At 42.4% G+C, this 24,533-nt stretch overlaps 1 protein-coding gene across 3 annotated transcripts in view; it reads right to left on the bottom strand.

Moving 5' to 3' along the window:
• Positions 1 to 24,533, bottom strand: part of PHTF2 (putative homeodomain transcription factor 2) — a 138,114-nt gene that overhangs the window by 6,926 nt on the left and 106,655 nt on the right. For 2 of the 3 annotated variants that reach the window (XM_054988452.1, XM_054988453.1), the window contains 7 exons: positions 15,374 to 15,532; positions 11,345 to 11,563; positions 11,035 to 11,163; positions 8,820 to 9,092; positions 8,381 to 8,512; positions 7,357 to 7,443; positions 6,645 to 6,800 (listed from right to left, as the gene is read on the bottom strand). In XM_054988452.1, the coding sequence (XP_054844427.1) occupies positions 6,645 to 6,800; positions 7,357 to 7,443; positions 8,381 to 8,512; positions 8,820 to 9,092; positions 11,035 to 11,163; positions 11,345 to 11,563; positions 15,374 to 15,532 (1,155 nt within the window). Of the gene's footprint in view, positions 1 to 6,644; positions 6,801 to 7,356; positions 7,444 to 8,380; positions 8,513 to 8,819; positions 9,093 to 11,034; positions 11,164 to 11,344; positions 11,564 to 15,373; positions 15,533 to 24,533 lie in introns of those variants that run through there. The other variant, XM_054988454.1, reaches the window with a different exon arrangement.

The raw sequence follows: 24,533 nt of genomic DNA, 5'->3' as shown, positions 1-24,533 counted from the left end.
CTTTTTCGAAAATATTTTATTCCTTTCAGGAAATAAAAATATGATTTGAATGCAAATGTATGGGCAGGAGGTAGGATTCAGCTTCTTGTAATGGTAAAAAGCCTTTTTTTAACCTTTGGGCAGAGAAAGGATTCAACTCCTCCTCCCACCCATATGGAGTTGGATTTGCCTTTCCCGTATGGGCAGGAGGTAGGATTCAGCTTCTTGTAGCAATGTAGAAAGATTTAGCAGCCAATACAACGATCTGCTGCTATCGCTTCAAGTCACTGCCTTGCTAACTCTCTACTGAAATGAAGGATGTACCTGTAACCTGACTGCTGCAGTTCTTTCTTTCTTTCTTTCTTTCTTTCTTTCTTTCTTTCTGTCTAATCTATCTAATACTGCTTATATGGCTATCACCTTAAACAGATATTAAAATGGGAAAAACATTACTTAATTTCATTTCTGGTTGCCCCTACATATTGCCCCTATGTATTTTGCCACAGAAAGAGTAACGGAATCATGTAACCATAACACCTGCATTCTCATATTAGGTAGTTCCATATTTTTAAGTGGAGTGATTTATTTAAGAGGAGTGATTAAGATAGCCCTCAACTGATTAAATATGAGACACTCTATAATCTTAGATCCAGAGCTGTGTTAGTCTGTAGTAGCAAAATAGAAAAGAGTCCAGTAGCACCTTTAAGACTAACCAACTTTACTGTAGCATAAGCTTTTGAGAACCACGAAGAGAATGGACCATTGGATACTCACCATGAAGGGTCCTTCTCCTCTGAGGAAAGGAGGACATCTTGATGGGTGATTCTCACCCTCTAGTCAGGGAGGCAGGAACAAGTTTTCTACTTCCTGTCTTCCTAGTGGGAGTCACCCTTTCTTTCAGTTTGGCAACTCCGAAAGCAGTTATAGCATCATATAATTATGAATACAACACTCTAGAATTGAATAACAAGGAGAAAGGTAAGAACAAACATGTTAAGGAGAAACATCAGGACTGGAAGTAAATTTGTCAGGCAGAAGAGAGTGAAAAGACAATGACTTTAGGAGGGGCAAGATGTCCTCCTTTCCTCAGAGGAGAAGGACCCTTCACGGTGAGTATTCAATGGTCCATTCTCCCTCTGAGGTGGAGGACATCTTGATGGGACCTCCCAGAGCAGTGTCCCTATTTTCTGGGTGGGTCATTGTCATCTGGTCAAAAATATGTTGTAATACTCTTCTGCCAAACGCTGCATCAGCTGAGTAGTAAGTAGAGATGGGCACGATCCGCATTACGATCGGAAAAAAAACCACGATAATGGCGATCGCGCGATCGTGACCCGGCAGATCATGATCGTCCACGGCCAATGATCCAGCGATCAGGAGAGGCCTGGATCGTTGCATTCGGGCTTGGATCGGGGATCAGACACTCAGGCGCCAGCAATCTATTCCCCTGGCAACGGAGCCAGGGGAAAGCTTGAGCTCTGTTTGCCCTCCTTCTGTTGCCCTGGAAACTCGAATGGAAGCCCAGCTTTCCTTGATCAGCAGGGCTTCCTTCCAACCACGGAGAAGCAAAGCAGTCATAAGTTGGGAGAAGACACCCAGGGGAGGGAGGGGGAAGGGGGTGTTCTGTAGCCATGGGCATTCCAATCTCATCCCTGCAAACCCTGATAGGCAGCTCTGATGGCCAAACACAGACCTGTGTTGCTGAATGGGACCTGAGGGGAGGTGGCTCATCGCCGCCTCCCCGTGCTCACCAGGCCCGGTGGCCGCCGCCACCACCCACCTTCCCACATAGCTGGGAATAGCAGCGCAGCCCACTTTGGCCTCCACGATCCACGATCCATGGTTCGGGAACAGGAGATGATCGGTGTGGATCGTTAATTCGGGATCATCGCCGGCGCTGATCCACAATCGTTAATATTTTTTGGATTGTGCCCATCTCTAGTTGTAAGTGTTCAGCTTATAGTGTTTAATAAAGGTAGATACAGACGACCAAGTAGCTGCCTTGCAAATCTCTTAACTGAAGCATGTCTGGCAAATGCTGCAGTGGTGCAGCACTTCATATTGAGTGAGTAGTAATCCTAGCTGGTATGTCTAGTTTTTTAATTTTGTGTGCTTTGATAATGCATGCCTTGAAGTCACTGCTAATGGCAGATTTAGACATCCTCACCTCTTTATTCAGTGAGGATATAGAGATAAATAAGGAAGCTGTTTTCCACATTTGCTCTGTTCTATAAAGAAATGCTTTTAGAATAAGTCTTATGTTCAGAGCATGCCACATTTCTTCTTTGGGATGAAAAATATTTAGTCAACTGATAGTAGACATAATTCCAGTGATCTGTGGGAGAGATCACTTTTGGTATGAAGGTAGGATCTGTTCTCAGGACCACTTTGTCCTTGTGTAAGATACGTAGCTCAAGCTAATTAACAGGGTACCCGGTTCTGATACCCTTCTTGCAGATGTAACTGTGGAGAGGAACAAAGCCCTCAAGCACATAAGAGGAATTTCCTTGACAGGCTCTCGAAGGAGTGTCTGGTAACAGCATACACAACTGTATGCATTTTCCAAGTCAGAAACTGGTGAACCTGTGGCGGATCCTTCAGAGTATCACACTAGGGAGAGCTACATACGCGAGGTGTCTGGAGAGACTCAGACCCTAGTACTGTGGCAGTAGTGTTGTTAAGACTGTGACCTGACATTTTAAGAATGAGGCTCTGAGACCGCTTGCATGACCGACCTGTAGGAAGTATAGAATGGATCTGGTTTTGGGTTTCATGACATTAACCCCTTTTTCTTTTGCATCTCTTGTGAAGGCTTTTTATGATGCATTCTATATCCTGTTAGTGGACTGTCTCCTAGAGGCCAGTGGCATGTTGGTTACTTCTTGAGAATAACCTAGCCAAGAGAGTCTCGCTCACTTTTCATGCAGTTAAATGTAGCTATTCCAGGTGTAGATGCGGAACTTGGCTTCACTGGAGCATATCCAGAGATACTGGAGAAGTCAGTGGAGGAAGTGTTAACAGCTGTTGAAAAGCAGAGAGCTGTGGGAGCTGAGGGCAGTAGGGTGCTACCAATATGATTTCTGCTTTGTTTGTTTGTTTTTGTTCTCTTATCTTACTGATTGGCTTCAGGAGAATCGGTTGGAAGGCAAACAGCAGACTACTTGGCCACTGTGATGTCAATGCATTGGTTACTTTGTCCTTGGGATGGAAGCACCTGGTGAAATTGGTCGACATGCTGTCTGTTCTGATTAGAACGTGTTCATCTAGTATTTGTGGGCTGAAGTGTAGTAGGGCTTGATAAACTGCCCAAAGCTCCAGCAGGTTGACAGAGGGTCTCATCTCACTGCTGGCCTATTGACCTTGCACTGGTGGATCTTCTAGTGCAGCTCCCCATCCGGAGAGACCGGTGTCTGTGGAACCTGTTCCATTACTGGAATGCAGTGTTGCTTTCTTTGCAGAAGGCTGGTCATAGCTGTCCACCATATGAGGCTTTTAAAAAAAATTAATATTATTTTATTTATTTATTTTTACTGTGAGGGGGAACTGAATGAAAAGACCTTTCTTGTTCATAATTTGTAGTTGGAAGGGTCTCAGAAGTCTGTAAGGGTCTAGTATGTAGTCAACCCCACTGGATAGCGCTGATACTTGGAATCAGTAGACCCATCAGTTTCGCCAATGTTATATCAATAAATACCTGGCCTTGATGATCCCTTGTGACATCTCCTTTCTCTTCTTTGCCACTGCTTCAATTAGGAACAAACAATTGTATGTTGTTCTAATAGGGCTTCCAGATGTTCTAGTCACTGTTTGGATTATAAAGAACTTCTCTGTAAATTGATCAGGAACTGTAAGCTTGTAGGCATGCAGAGCTTAACCTGATCACACACAAAAAAGGAACCAACCCACAGTAATAAGGTCTACAGACCCATACAATAATTATACAGTCACACAAATGTAACAAAATAAGCCAAACACTTTATATATATATATGTCTCCAAGTTCAGGCTGCTGTTCACAGCTATTAAGTAAGCACTATAAAGAATGCACAAACCAAAAGTCTTCCCCTGACAGGGTGTAACATCCCAAAAGTAACTTTCAAATGTTGTAGAAGGTATTTCTTTTTTCTTGTCTGCAGTGGTCTATGACGAAAACGTTCCTGAGACCAATTCCCCACCGGGAGAAACCGCCGCTGAGACGTCCAACCCTCAGGGAAGATAACAGACCACCATGCGCATGTTGCGCTCATTTGCAATGTTGCGCTCATTTGCAAGGCCAGAAATGGCTGCCATGTTTCCTTCGCTCAGGGAGGAATAGCGCCTTTTGCACTTCTGGTCTCTTCGTGATATGAGTGGCCGCAGCTGTGGCTTCCTCGTGGTTTGCCCCACTGTCTCTGGGGTTGTTACCAGGAAGCAGCGGTGAGGGGGGTTTCCAACTCTCCTTCGGAGAGGAATCTTATTGTGATGGAAGAGCATGTTCTGCTGGTCCATGATTCTGTCTTGCCATAAAATGACCGCCACAGCTGAAGGAAGGAAGGAGAAAGCTTCCCTTGCAAGCCTTCTAGCAGGCGCGCAGGGAGAAAGAGAATAGCAAGGAGGTAGAGTAGAAAGGAGCAAACAAGGCAAGAATCAGGTTCTGGAAAGTAGAAGCGAAGGAAAGGAGAAAGAACAGTTGAAAGGTAAGGCAGTGCACGGATGAAGCTGCTCTCCCTGTTGAGGCAGGAATGAAACTGAAAGGGTGACTCCCACTAGGAAGACAGGAAGTAGAAAACTTGTTCCTGCCTCCCTGACTAGAGGGTGAGAATCACCCATCAAGATGTCCTCTACTTCAGCGGGAGAACTGTGGTTCTCGAAAGCTGATGCTACAGTACAGTTGGTTAGTCTTAAAGGTGCTACTGGACTCTTCTATAATTTTATGTTCAATGGTTTCAATTTTATCATATGGACATCTGCATGTTCTGTTAGCATATGGTACTTTCTTGTATCTACCCTCCAAAACCGCTGAGGGAAAAGCATTCATTCTTGCCCGAGTAAAAGTTCTTCTGAGCTTTGGTACTGTCAAATGATAAAAATACTTCGGTAGTTGCATCGGGTGAGCAATACCTAAGTAAAGAGTCGAACGTACTCTCTGCTCCCTAACAGACGTACTAGTAATGCCTAACTTCCTGACACCGTATAATTATTTGCCTAATTATATCTTTGGTCTCTGTAGTCTTGACCATATTGTTTGTTATTCCTGGGCATTTCATTTTCTTTCCCAATGCTTGATCTCGTTGACTATTACATTTATCTGCCTGGAGGAGTCCAGGAAGAGAGGGCCCTCCCTCAGATTTTAAAACCTTTACCTTTAAAAAGAAATGCTTTTATCCATGCCTTAGCTCCCTTTGGTATTTCGCCCAGATAAGGGGAAGTGGTCTGATCCATTAGATTACATTATGTGGAGAGTGCAAAGGGCAGGAAAAATTTCCTTCCTCCTTCTGTCTTAAGAGGACAGAAGCCTCCATAATGAATCTGACAGTCTTACTCTAGCGGCACTGAAAGGGTTACAATTTTAATTTACACGGGTTAAAGGTGCTCCTTGTTTTCTCCCCATTCCCTTTACACAACAGTATAAAAATAAGGCAATTATTTATTGAGGGAAATAAGCGTTCTATCCAGCTTTGTCATAGAGCATCTAATGAGAAAGGTAGGTTTGCTTTTGACATCTTTTCTAAAATGGCAGAATTATGAGTAGTTGGCAAAAATTCCAATATACAAGAACAATGATAGGGAAAAAAATAGGGATTCAATTAAGAGAGGATGCTGCTGTAAAGACTGACACTACAAAGTTCTTAAGATATGACTGAATTCTTAAAAGACACTAAGACCATTAATTAAACGTTTTAAATATAACATTTCAAATTTTGTCCAAGGTTTCCACATGAATGCCTTTAAAATTTGTAAAATGGGACTACCCTGTATAGAGAATAGTGAGTATAAGCATCAAAGTTTAAACTTCAATCAACTCTAGCAATGCTGTGCTGGAAATTCTGTAAGTGGTACTGCAGAAGAATGTAAGTCAGAAATTAAGAGATCAAGAAAAAAAAACAATCTAGAATTCTGATACAGCACGTTATATATTATACCATAGCCTCAATTAGTTCCCACTTCTGTATAAGTAGTTACAATTCTGACAATGTGTGTTGTCTGCTTTGGGAACCCCTTGACAAAATTCTCAGACTTGTCCAACTTTTGTCTCTTTATATTGGAGAAAGAAAGGCCATTTTAATGAAATTAATAAGACAGATTTCTACGATCTGTCTTTTTTTGGAGATCAGTCTACTTCTAGAATAGTGTGACTTCAAACAAAAGCATAGAGGGACCACTGAAAAGGCATTTCAAAAACTTCAACAGCCAGACACGTTTGCAGATGCATTCTTTAGTGGCTTAAAAAGTCTGTATTTTTATCCTACAATCTGATCATTTGTTCATACTATATTATGGGCCTGGTTTTTATGGAGTGTGACTATTTATATTACAATAAACCTGTGATTTGTATAGAACTAAACTAATCTCTCTACATGTGATCAATGACCATCCAAAATTTCTTTTACTCAATCACTACATTAGCAACGTGGGTTTTTCCCCATTTTGGAATGCAGTCATCTCTCCTCACAGGAGATTTCTCACCTGTTCAGTAAGTAATATTGAGGTATTGCTGTATTTTTTGCTTGTTTCAGAACCAAGTGTAACAAATCTTAGGAGAAACAGAGTTAATGAAATACACCAGATTACTAGTTCCCAATTGTAGTGACAATCCAGGAAGATCTCGTGTACATGAAGCAGCTGAAAGAAAAAAAAAAGCAGCAAAACTGAAGGGGTTTACATTTCTGAAAATAGGTTTGCATTATACATCATGGAGGCTTAGATTAATCTGTATTATACATAGAGGGGACAATTCACAATGAAGTTCTCCTGCAGATGTTCCATAAAAATGCACAAAATTGTGTAAGAACACAACCTTACTCCTGAGCAGTTCCCTTGAGCTTTAATGTGGCTCATTCAGGCTTTCTTTCAGGTGAATGGCTCACTAAGAGGAAAGCAAATATGAGAGGGAAGAATTAAACGTAGCCTCATTTCTCACAGACTTCTGATTCTAGGTTTGCAATGGTAGGATGCCCAAATGATGCATTCCTAGCCAAGGGAAACAGCTGTTCCTCTATGGAGCTGGAAGCCACAGAACTAATTGGCTGTGAAGGGCAGTGTGCATTGCCGGCTGCCATGCCCCCACAGCCTCCTTGGCATGTCAAGCGCTTCTCATTTTGAACACCACCCTCAACAGTTGCTGTGAAGCATAGTACTAATAATGACATAAATCAGTAACATGTCAAGTTTCCCTTACCTGTGCACAGCAGATAAATACAACAGAAATTGTCAACAAAAAAGCAGATGAGACTATTACATCAACTGATCGTTGAGGGCCTCGCCGCTGAAAATAAAGGGAAACAATAATTAAACTTGGAACTTAAGAAATATGTCCAAATGCATATCATGCTTTAAAGTGCAATAATAGACAACTTTTAAAAAGAAACTTTTAGATGGGTAGCTGTGTTGGTCTGCAGTAGAACAGTAGGATTTAAGTCCTGTGACACCTTAGAAACCAATACGATTTTCAGGGTGTGCGCTTTTGAGAGTCAGAGCTCCCTTCTTCAGATATGAGTGATGGAGATCCCTGAGACTTTATATTCCAGCCAAAAGGTGGGTGGGGTCTTACAAGGAAGGCATTAGGATGCAAGGGTACAATGCAGCTTGATTAGATAGGAGGGGTGTAGGGAAGGAAGAGGTCAGGATGTAAAAGTACAATGGTTACAATGCAGCTCTGACTTGTGAAAGCTCAACCCTGAAAATCTTGTTGGTCTCTAAGGTGCCAATGGACTCAAGTCCTGCTATTTAAAAGAAGATATTAAAATGTACAACTGAAAATGTAATGGAATGGGGTTTAATTTGTACTGATACTGTCAGCCAGGAGGGAGAAATGGTAGCTTGATAAGATATTTATAAGACAATTCCATCTCTTACCATACACTAGGGGTGTGCACAACAAAAATTCTTCTTCTCTCTCTTATTTTACCCCACGTAAACTGATAAACCATGTTTATCAATCTTCAATTATCTTATTAGAAATTTCAATATCTGACATAAAAAAAGTATTTTGGAAGAGCCATTATTTAAATTAACGTTATTCTCTCTCTCACAAAAAAAACAAGCATTTAAAAAACAGATATGAGAGAAATATGAAATTACAAGCAGGGAAAATTCAGATTCCAGACAACATTTAATGTAAAAAGTATATGAAGTAACAAAGTTTACCAGATTACCAATTAAGAAGAGTAACTATGTTAATGGTACAAGCAAAAAGTACAAACCTTAAGGTATGAGCGGAGGGAAAGCCACATTTTAATGTTTTGCACCTTCTTCAACCGGAAGTGAGGGACTTCTGATTTTCGTGCCCTTCTTGCAGATGTTAAATGGCCAAATAGTTTAGCAAAAAGCAGCCTCTGCATAAATAAATAAATAAATAAATAAATAAATAAATAAATAAATAAATAAATAAATAAATAAATAAAGGTATTATATAATGCAGAAAAGAAGCTTATTTAGACATGCTGATCACCTTATGTTATTTGAAATCACTACTCTGGGCTCAGTGAAAGAAGGACAGCATATATATGTAATAAATAATACCAAACATAGATGCCACAACAACTATATCCCATATGTTAAAACCATTGCAAATATAATAAGATATATGTATTCCAATCAGAGGCACGTAAAAGAACATGAGATGTCTGGAACTACACCCACCTGTTTGTAGGTTCTCTCAGCCACGCACAGGAGGAAAAAGAAAATCCACACAAGGGAGACACGGACTACAAAGCTTATTATAACCATGGAAAGAACCATTCTGTCTCCATTTGACCCAAATGCTATAGTGTAAAGTTCGGAAGCTGAATGTGTAGCTAGATGCTCCAGATCCTTAGCTTGGGAAAGTCGAAATATAAATGGAGTTAACCCCAAGATTAAAGAGACAACATTTCCAAAAATCTGATAGCCTATTCCTGGTATATAGCTGTTCACCTAAAGATGAGAAATGTTAAACACAGAATTTAATGCCATGTTCACTAACAACGTATCTTTATTATCATTTCTCCATCTAAACAATCGTTTTCTAACTACACTTGAAAGCTAAACTACACCATCCCCCAGTAATTAGCCATTTCCAAGATGCATCAGGACGAATGCATTCATTTTTTCTACATGTGCAAGTGGGTGGAAGGGCCATGTTGCCCCCCTCCCCATGCTGCATACTGTGAGACCTGAGTTGACAAAAAAGGCATGTAGGACAAATCAGGTGAGATCACCCACCCCTTCCTTTCTCTTGCCCCAGCAGAAGATTCTTGAGGTGCAAATACATTTCTGAACATATTTAAAAAGTGGTTCAAATTAAGTAGCCAGTTTTATCTGTTTTTTTTTTAATTAATCTTAGTTTTTGGTGCTGAGGTTTGTCCCTGACCCCAACTTGAACCGGAACTGGACCTAGGTGGTGTGAGAAATCTGTGGCAACATCTCACCCATCAGGCCAGAACCAGAAGTGATTGGATCATAATTTAGGAACTCCAATAGCTATACCACCGGGCCTTTTACCACAAAAGATTATTCCCTGTCCCTATCAGCATATCCTTTGTCTTCATATAAGATACTACACAGAGCAACAAAGTGCTTTTCTGTCAGATTTCAGTTCCAGGTTTGGGATAGTTTGGATTTAGTCTCTCCACTATCTGGCATGGACTCACTTCTGGGCCTCAAAATCCCATCTTTTTTTCCAGAGCCCTATCTGCGTGCTTTGTAATTGCAGGAAGAATCCTTCCCCAAAATAGTGCTTATGTACTGTTAGATGCCTCCCAGTCTCAAGACTTACTCGGGGCTGATACACCGTATGCTGTTCTCCCTTTCCTTCTGCTAGGGATTTACTAGCTGCCCAGATGTAACCGCTATTATATTCTTTACTGGACCTCAGGATCAGATTTTCCGGCTCTCTCTCCCTTGTCATCTGTGTAAATAAGGCTACTTGCTCACCTTTCAGTGCTCAGTATTATTCAATTGTCCCATTCTGCTCATTTCTTCACCATAACAGTTTATAGGATAGCTCCCCAATAAATCTTCTTTCAAAGTTATATCTTACAGGTGTTATTGGTGCACCCATATATACCTTCCAACTCTGTGGTAGCACCTTATCACATAATGATCCTCATCACTGCCATGTGGATCAGTGATCTGAACTGGTGCTGACAGAGGTACTGGAGCTTAGGGAATACTTGACAGTACTGCTCCCTGGGACATTTTGCTTCAGGCAGTGTTAAAATCTGAGCAAACAGAACTACAGTTAAGGCTGGAGTCAGAGGCTGTGGAAAAGAAAATCTTTATACTGAGTCTGAAGCTAGCTTTGTGAATGTTGACTCTGCTTGGAAAACAGGGCCATATTCATGGATAGTAGCATCTAGTTTCACTGAATGAATAAATTAACATGCTCTGTGATACTTCACAATTTTTATACATATTAGCAGCGCTTCCTATGTTCTTTTTAAAAGGCGCTGGTACTTATATATGTTTGCACTGATTTCCAGGAGATGGGAGAGCCCCCTCCCCCCAAGGTGCTAGTACTCAGTGTCAGTGAGAACCCAGCACAGCCCCTTACCCTGGATATTAGTAATAGTAATCTCTTATGATTTAAGTGAGCCAATGCTGGACAGATCTGCCCAACTTCGAGCTAGGAAGTGTTTCCTTCCTTTCTGCATCTATCCAGTTTTAAGACTGAACAAGGAACAAGACAAACCCTAAAGAACTTTAACAAGGTACAGCCATAAAACTTAGGAAGCAGGTTTACTCAGAAGTAAGTCCTATTTTATTCAATGAGGCTTACTACCAGGAAAGGATTGTAGTTTTAGTCTGTGAACCACTCAGAAAAACAAAAACATCTCTATCTTGGGATACGGATGGTTTTAAATCAAAATATACTCACCCTGTTCATTATCATGCCGCTGATTTCAAGCACTGACATATCAGCTTTTTTGCAGTCATTACCCTCCCAAACAATTGCACTCACTTTTTCCAGCCCTGGGTTAGAACTGTGGAACCAGGGTAAATGACTCTGCCAAAAGAAAAGGTATTTTTGTACAACAGTGAGTGCTATATGAGAAACACTAAATCACCACATTTATTTCATCATGAAACTATGTCTTTGCCAGTAATTTAATTTTCTGTCACAGTTCTGGCTAGTCGTATCACAGAACTGGCAAGTTGTAGGTGGCATCTGTTCTCACTGCACCAACCTGATGAAATGGATCATCTCTATACTCTTTCTTTATACATGAATTAACTTGAGAATTTTCAACATCTGTTTCACTGGTACAAGATGAACGGCACTCTGCACAATGTAACAAGTCTTCCCACAATATGTCTTCTGTTTCAGACTCTGGCCTTGTGCTTTCTGAATCTTGTCTGGAACTTGAACACCGAGAACTGCAGCTAGTGCCTGATTTAGGGATATCCTGGAAGACATACGTAACATATTCACAAAATGCCAAATACCATCCAGTTTTAATTTTGTAATCAGTAACCAAACTTAATAATACACAGGAACACATTTAGAGTCCCTTTGGTAAAAACAAATGTATCCCTTAGAACTATTAAAATACATAAAATTAAAACACTCTTTCTCCTAACTTTTTGAAACTCCTTCAAGCACTATTATACACACAGGATGCAGCAGTTAGACCAAGTAGATGCCTTAATTCTTGGTCTAAAGCTCTAAAGCTGCAACTTAACTATATCCCATTTTCTGAAGCAACATCAGCTATCACAGCTCTACACTAGTGTTTAAGAGAAGTAAGGCCTATATACTCACAACACATGTATATAGCTAATGGATAAACAGCCATAATCCTAACACTAAGAAAAGAGCACTATAAGTTGTATGCAGGGGCCAGATGGTTTTAAGAACAGCGGATGGAACTGTGAAGCAGAGTACCAATTGCCAAAGACAGGGGTGGCAGCAAGGGATGAGACTGCTGACTTCGCTTCACCCCTAATATTGGGAAATCTGTGGGGATTCTATTCCCCTAATAGGGGAGGGGGAATCTCCTGCTCTCACCCACTGACTCCCACCACCTCTCACCTGACTAGATGGGGGGGAAGGCATGGGAATGGTTTAGTGATCCCCAGGAACATGCTCCCACATGCTCAGGAATGCTTCTGTGTCAAGCTGGGAATGACGTTATTCTCGGCATGATGCAAAAGTGCAGAGTCACACCAGGGGCCAACTGGGTAGAAATCAGCCCTGGCATAACCCATCACTTCTGTGTCAGGCTGGCAAGGACTGCCAGTTTCTGGCAGGTAGATCTCTCAGTCCCTCTCCAGTGAACACACATTGGTTCCAATAGAAAAGGCTTTATTCAGGATTTTACAGTTCAGGTCTGAACTCCTTAATGGAGCTTGGTAGAAGTGACAATTTAAAACAACAGGTCAATATTATACTTGAGTTTTCCCACGTTCCAGCAACGGTTACGTTTTGGCGCGCAGGGGTACACTGGTTCTGTGAGAACCCATTATAGTTATGGCTAAGCAGTGAGTACACAATACTGAATTCCCAGCATCTGGGCAAAGTAACAAAGGCAACCATTTGGAATCTCCAAGGTCATTTCTAGCTCAGAGATGCATAGTTCTGTAAGATAACAGGCGGCCCATCCACAGTTATAATATGAAAATAACATGGCTACTGAAAGAATATAGCAGGTTGGACATTAGACATTCAATATGCTGTGGCATCAGTGACAGAACAAATAAACAAACATGGCATGGATATACAGACATGACAAGGACATCATTCCCAGTGTGATGCAGAAACATTCTAGACACATGCAAGCATGTGAAATAACTACACCCATCACATCCCACCCGTCCACCAGTTTGAGCCCCAGGGGGCAACCCTAGGAATCTGCCATGAAGCAAGTCCCAGAGACTGGCCAGCCAATCAGAGCTCCTGAAACTTCACTGATTGGGAGGGGGGGAGTGAGCCATCTTAGCTTTAAAAAGGAGATAAACTAAACATTTTCTTTAGATAGGGCTTTTGTTATCTCTGGATAAGAGAGTAAGCTGAATTAGGCTTTTTATTTTGGGCTTTTTAGTTAGGATTTGGGGTCAGAGTAAAACCTTGTTTTAAGGAATTAACCAAGCACCCTGCAAAGGGCTCATCCAAAATCTGGCATTGGTATTGAGGGTTCTCAAGGTTTAAAAGAGTGGCCTAGTACTTGATAAGAAACCTGTCAGCCTGTCAGTGTAGTAAAGCGGTTACAAAGAAATTTTACATGTTGAGGAGCCGTTTCTGGGGGGAACGCATTAAATTCTCTCCTCAGAACTGTCTTGTTAACTTAGGTTCAGGTTCAACCAGTTAACTCTCAGTGTGGGGGTGGGAGGGGCATAACCTCTGAGGAGTGAAGTTGTGACCTGTCTGTCCAGTTAAAACAGTTGTGGGAAAGGGGTTTCTAATCACCTCAGTGCCTCATTATTAGGGTCACAAATAAAAGCCCTTTAGGGAACGCAAAGCTTCATGCGACCATCCAGTAAAGAAAAGCTTGTGTCCCCCTTTTTATGGATATTGCGGTGGCTGGGGTTTAAACTGAAGGAAAGCAGAAGCCAGAGTGCAGGAGTTATAGAACATCAGTCAGGTTAGAGATCTTTTTACCTCAGAGAGCAGCCACTCAACCCGCCCTCCTTCTCCTTCCCCCATCACAAGAGAGCTGCAGCACAAATAAAATCAGGGGCAGATGAAACCACTCAAGTTATAATATACAACAAATGTGGTGACAACCAGATGGTAATCATCACAGAAGGAAGAGAAGAGAGGAGGGGAAATAAAAAGCAAAAAAAGGAAGGCCGGTTTGGTGTAGTGTTTAAGAGCATCAGGTCTCTAATCTGGAGAACGAGGTTTGATTCCCCACTCCTCCGCTTGAAGCCAGCTGGGTGACCTTGGGTCAGTCCCAGCTCTCTCAGCACTCTCTCAGCACAACCCACCTCACAGGCTGATTGTTGTGAGGATAATAACAACACACTTTGTGAACCGCTCTGAGTGGCCTTTAAGTTGTCCTGAAGAGCGGTATATAAATAGAATGTTATTGTGGTTTGTGTTGTTATTATAGCATAATGACAAGGATGAACTCACCAGAGTTCAGTTGCAATGCCATGGAGTTCACCATTCAGGGCAGCTACCAGGGAACTGATCACTGTAGTCTGGAGATTAGCTGTGAATTTAAGAGAACTCCGGGCCCTAGCCAGAGACTGGCAACTGGCTGACATTCTCTCTACTACTCAAAACATATATATCAGCTTCACTTAATGTGTACATGTAGGACTATCTCCAGCCCACCAGTTAAGATCTGCCTCCCAAGCCCTGCTCTCTGTGCCCCTGCCTACAGAGCTGAGGTGGGTAACAAGCAGACACGGGACATTTTCTGGAATGGCACCTTGGCTTTGGAATGCCCTCTCCTTTGCAGCTTGCCTGGATCTTTACCTTACCGGCCAAAACACTTCTATTAACCCATGTTTTTAATCTGTGATTTTATCTATCCAGTTGTTTTATGATCTTCTTGTCTCAAGTGTGTATTATGGACAGTTTTATGCTATTTTATGTACCTGGGCTTATTTTAATTATTTGTGTTTAAACCGCCTTGAGCAGGACTCTGAAGAGGCAGCATAAAAATCTCCAAACTAGAATAGCCACTTCAACACCAGAAAAAAAGACAATTCTGGAAGTAGGAAGGAATTCCTCCCTCCCAAGAAAAGGACCAAGATGGCCTTCCCCCCTGACTGGATTGGACAGATCCACTGAAGCTTAACAAGCATAAGCAACTCCCAGGACATGAGAAGTGTTTAAAAAGGAAAGGAAAAATTGTTTTGAAAACAAAATCCCTAATATATATTCACTTAAAACATGTATATCCTGCCTCTCCACCATACAGTGTGCAAGGCAGAGAACAGTATGCAAGAGAAAAACATAAAAACATATTAAAGTAACCAAATGCTAAACAAAACAGTGGAGTAACTGATTTAAAACGGCAGGAGCTCTATCAACATAGCATTAACATCTTTCAAATAAAAGATTTCAAATACAACTGTAAAAGATGATGTCCAAATGAAAAATAAACATGTGCCAAGTAAATGTTCGCAGGGAGGCTGTTCTCGGTACCACCGCTGAGAAGGTCCTGCTGTCAGCTTACCTCTATGTACAATTTCAGTAAACACACAGCAAAAAACGTATTACTGCTTACACAAAACTTGGTTTGGAACAGGGGCTAAGAGCTCACCTCTACAGGATAATGTTTCTTATAATGATGGGATTTCCTGTTTCGAAATGCACACTCGTTGGAACCACGTTCTGCATTACGACGCAAGTGATACCCAGCTTCTGGCCCCTCCTCACTTGAAACTTCATCAGACATGTTTGTCACTGATCTGTGAGTCTCCTAGGACAATTAAGAGTCAGCTGTTATTAAAAAGTTATGTTGCTTTTATTCCAGTCCCAGCTTTGCAAGTACTACAATTCATTTCCATATATTTTAAAATTATAAAATACATAAGCAATATTTTTCCTACACCAGGCAACTGCTCTGACAATAATGCATCATTTGTGCACTGTTAGTTCAAGAACTATTTTAAAAACTTCTGTGTACAATTAATCAACTGAAGAAGTACTTTTTGATGCTTCAATATTTGTGTCATGTCTGTACCCCTAGATCCATACCATTGTTCTATGTGTTGAACCATTGCTAATGCTGTATCTTGATTTCATTTTGCAAATGCTCTAATCATCACTTCCGTTTCTCCCTCTAGCAGCCTGAGAACGCAGCTGTCTTATCTTTTCTTTTTTTGAAGCTCATAGAAATGACCTTGTATTGTCTGCAATATTGCCGTTGACTCTTATGCCTCTTTGCCCTGTCTAGGTTGATGTATAAACTCCAGAAGAAGCTCCTAGACCCTTTCCCACACAAACCAGTGGTCTAAGTGGGAGGGGGAAAATGATTATTTAGAACTGTGCTTTCTTCAAGTTCATTTTCCTATCAAGGAAACATGTACTGCTTAGATGCTTTCTTGCCTCTGGGTGATTCTATGGACATATATATATGGAAATGATTGAATTTCTGAATAAAACCATTTAACCAAGAGTTTGGACTTCTTGTTGCAATGGTACAGGGATCTGTCTACCATATCCTGTCATCCGTAGCCTGACATTTTGATAGGAATCATTCAGTTTTCCTCTGCACTTGCAACCCTTGGAAAATGGCTACCAGCTTTACTGTCAGAGCCTGACCTGGGGCCAACAGAGCCAGAGGATGCCATAAATCAACCAGGAAGAGGTAAAACTCCGGAATTAACTTCCAGAGAGCTGGCACCTGTGATCCACTCAAGTTTGGATTACCTTATGGGCCATAATATATCTGCAATGAGGGGACTTAGTGCCACCGGGATCCTCCTGATGCATCCTGAACTGGGAGCGATCCCCCAAGTTGAGTCTACCTACTACCACTGGAACCTACCACCCACGCACGAGTGGAACCCTCGCAGATCCCTAACTGCACAGGAGTCTGATGCCTCCGCAGATAGCTGAGACCAGCAAGTATCGCTTGTTGCGAGACATAGTGGAGGATTTACAAGTATCAGGGGATGCTGGATAACCCCCTGGCAATGCTGTGGGATATCGTGGAGTTACCACTGAGACAGGAACAGATCCTTTGGACCCCTGTGAGTTGGGAGCTGCAGCTGGGCCAAACAACCAGGATTGGGGCCAGATGCCACGGCTACCCATGCTGCAGGGTAAAGAAACACAATTATTGTTGTCGGATTTACAAATACAGGGGGACTGTAGATTAATGGGCGCTGATGGGCACGTGTTGGTGTATTATACCATCGAGGAAGAGACAGACTTAAAGGCTGTGGCTGGGCCAGAAATCCCTATCAGGGGCCACACACCGCAAACCGTGCGAGACGGGATGCATCCAACTCAGGAGGAGTTAGCCTTGAGAATATAACAAGAATGGCAGTGAAACCTCTTCAAAGAGCAAGGGAACATAAGTTCACTGGGAGCATGCGGGGAACAAAGAAAAACCCCTATTCTGCCACAACTGGGGAGTGCCCCACAAACTGGACAGTGTCCAACAAACTTTATAGAGATGGTGCCGCTGGGAAAGGGAAGAGCGCTTTTAATGACTCCTGCACAATTCAGGGATGACCAAGTAGTTCCCTCAGTTTCAGGAGTAACAACAGAAACAGGGGGATGGAGTATCATTCTGCCTTCTCCATTAGTGACTGCACCGAATATACCCTCCTGAGGAGTAGGGATGGGTCAATATGGGACAGCACAACCGTTGACCATTCCTCTGATTGTGAGTGGTGCAGGGGTGCCAATTACCATATTGGGGATGAGAGTGCTGATGAGCTCACAAACTCAAACCCTACTAGTATCGACAATTCCCACTTTACCACCCCAGAGGGCGGTGTGGACCCAACAAGGAGGAATCCAGCCATAGAGAGTCCCATCTACTACAGCAAGCACAGGGGCACGGGTTGCCGCTGCAGGGATGAGGATACCCCAAACCAGCCAACCACAGGGAGCCCCCGTCATTATCCCATTGGGGGTTGAAGTACAAGTGGGCCACCTGCAAATGGGGGGTCCTCCAATATAACCCCCTCAGGGAGCCACCGGGGTTCAAACAAGCCTTTCACCTGCAGTACAGGGGAATACCACAGGCAGCTCAAAGAGGTTATGGAGCAGATGGAGCCCATCAAATACCCTTCGTGGGACTGGGACACATTCAACCGCCCTTGGGAGCGGTCCTGATCTATCAACCAGTGGGATACCAGGGAGCAGGAGCTCCCACAGTGGGATTACCACAAGGATGGGTCAAATTGGAAGCTACATTCAATGGGAACCCCAAGAACTTAGGATCTTTTATAATACAAGCTATGGAGTTTTCCAAGATTGGGGACATTTATTTCCCTCGGAACACAGTCAAGTGAACCACTTAGGATCTCGACTGGAAGGGGTGGCAGCTGAATGCATGACATGGGAGCACCTGAGCTATATGACTTAAATGCTTTTGTATATGTGATAAGAGCACAATTTGAAGACCCACTAGGGGGAGAAAGGGCTCACACAAGGCTCAGAACCATAAGACAAGGGTCCAGACCCGTAAGAGAATATGCTGCTGAATTCAGGCAATTAGCCACCAAATGTCAGGACTATCATGAAGGAGTTAAAATTGAACTGTTCCGAAAGAAATTGAATGCTGACCTGCTAGATCGAGCACTCATGCAAGACAACCCACAAACCCTGTTAGGATGGATCCAATTGGCATTTGAGGTCAAAAATAGAACCCAACTATTGAAATTTGCTAGAATGCAGCAACTTACTGGGGCAAGGAGACCCACCACTGCAAACAAGGGCTGCACCTTGCTAGGTCAAAGAGCCCCTATCCCCGGAGCTGGGGGAGAACTGTGATGGCGACAAGGACTATGTTGAAAATGTGGGGGCACTGGACATTTTGTGGCACAATGCCCTGTAAAACTGACACAGGAGGAAGAGGCCAAAGCATACCCAAACCTGCGGGGGACCCTAAACCACCTAGTCGGAAAGCAGCCCCGAAACATGGGAAGCCAGAGACCGGTTTAGATGCTGATGAGAGTACCGGAAATACCGAGGAACCCACACAAAAAGAAGTAGAAGATTTCACTCCACCATCGGGAAACGAAATAGACCTGCTGTGAAAAGGTCCCGACGGCAGGACACTAAGGAGCACAAACCACCAGAGGTTAGAGAAAGAGGGGCCATACTATTTATGCTAGTGATGTTACTAAATCCAAAAAACGGAACTCATGTGCGAGTTCAAGCACTAATAGATTCCAGATGTTCCTGGGACTTGATATCGCCAGCCTTGGTAAACGGGCTGGGATTGGAATTAAGGGAACTTAAAGACCCTATAGTATTTGAGCAAATGGACGGGTCTAACATGCATCCGGCACCCTACAAAACTGAACCTACCCCTACGGACATGGGGGATCATTCAGAGAATCGAATGTATATAGTCAGTGATGTGGCTAAATATCCCTTGGTACTGGGAAGTCGCTGGCTATGGGACCATGACCCATACATCAAATGGTCCACTGGGATGGTGGTCTTTAAAGGAGATCGTTGTGCAAAACATGCATGGACTAAAGTATGGGGCAAGGAGGCACCCTCCCCATTAAAGAATGTGTGATTGACCGCGGAGGAGGAGAAGGCCATTCCCTCTGAATATCAAGATTTAAAACAAGTGTTTGATGAAAAAGAAGCTAACGAGCTTCCCCCTCATAGAGGCATGGACTGTGCTGTTGAACTCATTCCAGAGGAAAAGTTGCCCAAGGGAAAATTGTACTCTATGAGCCCAGCCGAAAGAAAGGAACTGAGAAGTTTCATTGACAAAAACTTAGAGTGAGGGTTCATCCGGCCTGCCAGTATGCCCCATGCTGTGCCCGTATTGTTCCGCAAAAAGAAGGATGAGGAGCTGAGATTGTGTACTGACTATCGGGGAATAAATGCTGTATCCATGTCAAATGCATACCTCCTCCCCTTAATTAGGGACTTGCTCAGTGTGGTGGCACAAGGCAAAATATTTTCAAAACTGGATTTAAAAGATGCTTATTTCCGAGTAAGGATAAGGGAGGGGGATGAATGGAAGACCTCATTCAACACCCCTTTGGGACAATTCAAATACCTCGTAATGCCTTTTGGCCTACAGGGGGCACCAGGTGTGTACATGAACTTGATCAATGAAGTACTGCATGAATACCTGTACAAAGGTGTAGTTGTTTATTTAGATGACATATTGATTTATTCTGCTGATAAGGAATCCCATGTAGAATTAGTCAGAAAGGAGCTGACTGCATTAAAAAAACACAAACTGCCAGTAAAATTGTCTAAATGTGAATTCCATAAAGAAGAGCTGGATTTTTGGGGGTACTGAGTCTCTCACCAAGGACTGAAAATGGACCCGGCAAAAGTCCAAGCTGTAATGGGTTGGGAGGCCCCCAAAACAAGAAGGCAATTGCAGTTTGCTAACTTTTTGCTAGGGTTTGCTAACGTTTACCGACCCTTCATAAAAAACTTTGCTCAAATTGCCCTCCCCTTAAGAGACTTATTAAAAATGACGGGGAAGGGACTGCAGGGGAAAAAGCCCAGTGCCAAGTTAAACTGGACCAATGAATGCCAGGAGGCTTTTGAAAACCTAAAAAAACTGTTTCTTTCTGAACCGGTTCTACAGTACCCTTATGAGAACCGAAAATTTGTGGTCCAAGTTGATGCGAGTGACGTAGCTGTGTGTGTGTGCGCGCTCCTACAACCCAATGATGAGGGGGAACTGCACCCCTGCGCATACATTTCAAACACAATTGGAGCATATGGGGGAAAGAAATTTTTGCGGTGAAACTGGCACTTACCACCTGGCGACATTGGCTAGAAGGGGCTAAGGTGCCTTTTGAAATATGGACTGATCACAAAAACTTAGAGGCACTACATGTCCCTCGTAGACTGAATGCTAAACAGTTAAGGTGGGCGGAATTCTTCTCTAAATTCAACTTCAAGTTGAAGCACCTCCCTGGCCGATCAAATTTCCTGGCGGACACCCTTTCACACATGCCTCAACATGACAGCCAGAAGGAGGAGGTAATTGATACAATCTTCTCACCAGCCCAATTAGGAGGAGTGGTGACAACACGCAGCCAAACAGCCAAAACACAAAGCAGCACGAAATATGATCTCTCAGAATGGGGAGAGAGAGTGTAAAAGTGGAAACTGAAAAGGAGGGGGGAAATGTGCCCAAAGCCGAGCTGAAACAAGAGGGCCACTGGTACAGGAAGAATAAACTCTACATCCCACTCAGTTTAAGAAAGGAAATCTTACAACAATGTCATAATTCAAAACTGGCCGGTCATTTTGGGTATCTGAAGACCCTTCATTTAGTGCAAAGGCAATTCTGCTGGCCAGATATGAGAAAGGATATCTTGCAATATGTATCTTCCTATCCAGTATGTATAATGGGGAAAACTAGGAGGGAGAAACCCCCTGGACTATTGCAACCTTTAGAAACCCCTCCTAGACCATGGGCTGTAATCTTAACGGACTTTATCACTGACCTTCCCTCCTCAAAAGGATATACAGTCATTTTAGTGGTTGTGGACTTATTTTCTAAGCAAGCCCATTTAATTCCATTTACTACTATCCCCACAGCTAAAAAATTAGCCAGCCTGTTCATGAAGCATGTGGTCAGATTTCATTCATTTCCTACCAAGGTGATCTCGGATCGAGGGGTACAGTTCATTGCCAACTTCTGGCAGGAGCTTCTCAAAGTTGCTGGGATTGAACAAGGTTTAAGCTCCGCTCATCATCCTGAGACCAACGGACAAACCGAATGCACAAATCAGGTGTTAGAACAATTTTTAAGATGTTACATTAACTATCAACAATAGTGACCTGTTTGCTGTCTTAGATCTTTGTATGCCATTAAAGGTATTTGAATTGAATTGAACTATCAACAAGATAACTGGATCGATTTCATTTATTTTGCTGAATATGCATACAACAATTCGATCCACAGCTCTACAGGAGTTTCTCCTTTCAAGATAGCCCAAGGATATGAGGGGAACACTGTGCTACAACCCCGATTCTAAAAAACCTGGAGATGTGGGGGAATGGTGGATCAGCTTAACTTCCCAATGGGAAGTTATACAAGAGACTTTAAAGAAAGCCAAGGAGGACTATAAAAAATTTGTTGACAGGAAACATTCTGAACAATGGCAACTGCAACCAGGAGATTTTATGTACATCTCCACAAAAAATATTAAAGGTGAACAACCCAGTAAAAAACTAGGGTTAAAATACCTAGGACCTTTCCCTGTAAAAAGAGTAATAAATGATGTAACTGTAGAAATAGAATTTCCAAAGAATTTAAAACAAATCCACCCAATGTTTCACTTCAGCCTTTTGAAAAACGCTCCTCCACCAGATGAATGGCATCCAGGAAAAGGAGCTCCTCATCCAACACTAGTGGATGGCCAGATCCACTATGAAGTGGAAGAAATTCTGGACTCTAAAATCAAAGATAATAAACTTTATTATTTAATCAGGTGGAAGGACTTTGATGTATCATTCAGAGAATGGGAAGAGAAGTCTCGTGTAAATGCTCCAAGACTAATTTCAAAGTTTCACAAACATTATCCTGATGAACCTGGCCCCTGAGGCGGAAGATTGATTTTTGGGGAGGTCATGTCTGTATCCCTACATCCATGCCATTGTTCTATGAGTTGAACCATTGCTAATGCTGAACCTTGATTTCATTTTGCAAATGCTCTAATCATCACTTTCGTTTCTCCCTCTAGCAGCCTGAGAATGCAGCTGTCTTATCTTTTCTTTCTTTGAAGCTCACAGAAATTACATTGTATTGTCTGCAATATTGCTGTTGACTCTTATGCCTCTGTCCTGTCTAGGTTGATGTATAAACTCCAGAAAAAGTTCCCAGACCTTTTCCTACACAAACCAGTGGTCTAAGTGGGAGGGGGGAAATGATTGAGTATTTAGAGCTGTGCTTTCTACAAGTTCCTATTCCTATCAAGGAAATGTGTACTGCTTAGATGCTTTCTTGCCTCTGGGTGATTCTATGGACATATATATGGAAATGATTGAATTTCTGAATAAAACCATTTAACCAAGAGTTTGGACTTCTTGTTGCAATGGTACAGGGATCTGTCTACCATATCCTGTCATCCATAGCCTGACAATTTGTACAGCATTCTAGAAGGCTTATCTGTACATACTAACAGCAAACTGCACACTGAATTAGTAAAGGAAAACAGCAGTAGGAACAGCAGTAGGAGTCTTCTGCCCTCCATGCATCTGACGAAGAGAACGTGATTCTCAAAAGCTTATGCTACAATAAAATTGGTTAGTCTTAAAGGTGCTACTGGACTCTTTTTATTTTGCTACTACAGACTAACACGGCTAACTCCTCTGGATCTATTTGCTCCTCCTGTGACTCTCATCCAAGTCTAGTACTTAAAGAGTAAAACAGCAGTGTAATTGACTTCCTAGAGATGTGGTGGGTCCCCCCTCATTGGCAGTCTTCCAGCAGTGGCTGGATGAATATTCGTTGGGGATGCTTTAAACTGTTCCTCATTGGGCAGGGGGGTGGACTAGACTGTCTGTAAGACCCCTTCCAACTCTATGATTCTATGTGCTCGGTTTTGTTTTTGAGGGTAGCTACTTATTTTTATGTGCCACAGGGAAAGCTGGAAATGCAAATATTCTGCTTCACATGGTTACTGGTAATTCCATATCTTTTACATAGGTTAGTAAAAACACTATGCTAGGCACATCCAACAGCAAAACTGAATACACAGAATCATAGATCAATCTGCAATTTTCAATAGAGTAGACCATGCCATCTTGCTGAGGAGTTTGGAGATAGAAGTGTGTATCAAAGGATGTGTCTTGGACTGGTTTAAATTGTTTCCCATGGAACAGACTCAAAGAGTAGTTGTTGGAGATTAGCTATTTTCAGAGTGAGAATTATCTTGTAAGGTTCCACAGGGCACAATCTTGTCCCCCATGTTATTCAACCCCTATGTAAAGTCTTTAAGAGAACTCATTTGTAGCTATAGAATTGGATGCCATCAATATGCAGACAAAACCCAGCTCTATATCTCACTATCTCAGCAACAGTGGGATGCATTAGAGATCTTGGACTGCTGCCTAACAGCTGTGGTCAAAAGGCTGAAAGCAAAAAATTGAACCTGAACCCAGACAAGACAGAAGTGATGCTGGTTGGGAAGGCAGAGATCTTGAAGGATACTATACTCCACACTTTCAATGGAATTCATCTGACCCTTGCAGATTCAGTTAAGAGCTTAGGGGTTATATTGGATCCAGCACTACTGCTAGAAAAGCAATTTAAAGTAGCTGCAAAAAATGCTTTCTACAACTTCAGTTTAGTCTGGAAGATGACCCCCTAACCTTGACATGGCCAATCTGGCTACCTGGATCCATGCTGTGGTAATATCGAGACTTGACTACAGTAAAGCACTCTACACAGGACTCCCATCTAAGTCAACTCAGAGACTCCAGTTGGTACAGGACGCTGCAGCTTGATTATTATCAGGAGCTAGGAGGGTCATTAATATTACTCCTATTCTACAATCATTCCATTGGCTAACTATCATTTACTGGCCTCAAATAGCACCCATAATATTCCCATGCATTGCTAGTATTCTGAAGTGAGAGTAATTCTTGCAAATGAATTTTATAAAATTATTAGCCGTCTAGCCTGCCTTTCCTCAAAGGAACTCAGAGCAGTGGTATTAGCAAATTGTTTCCATTTCAAAACGGCTTCGGAAATGGAACAATATCAGGTGCCTTTGCCAATTCTATGATGCAAATAAAAG

The sequence above is a fragment of the Eublepharis macularius genome, chromosome 9 (assembly GCF_028583425.1).
Source record: "Eublepharis macularius isolate TG4126 chromosome 9, MPM_Emac_v1.0, whole genome shotgun sequence".
Classification (NCBI taxonomy): Eukaryota; Metazoa; Chordata; class Lepidosauria; order Squamata; family Eublepharidae; genus Eublepharis; species Eublepharis macularius.
Note: the sequence above shows the minus strand (reverse complement) of the source record. Positions and strands in the feature narration are given on the sequence as shown.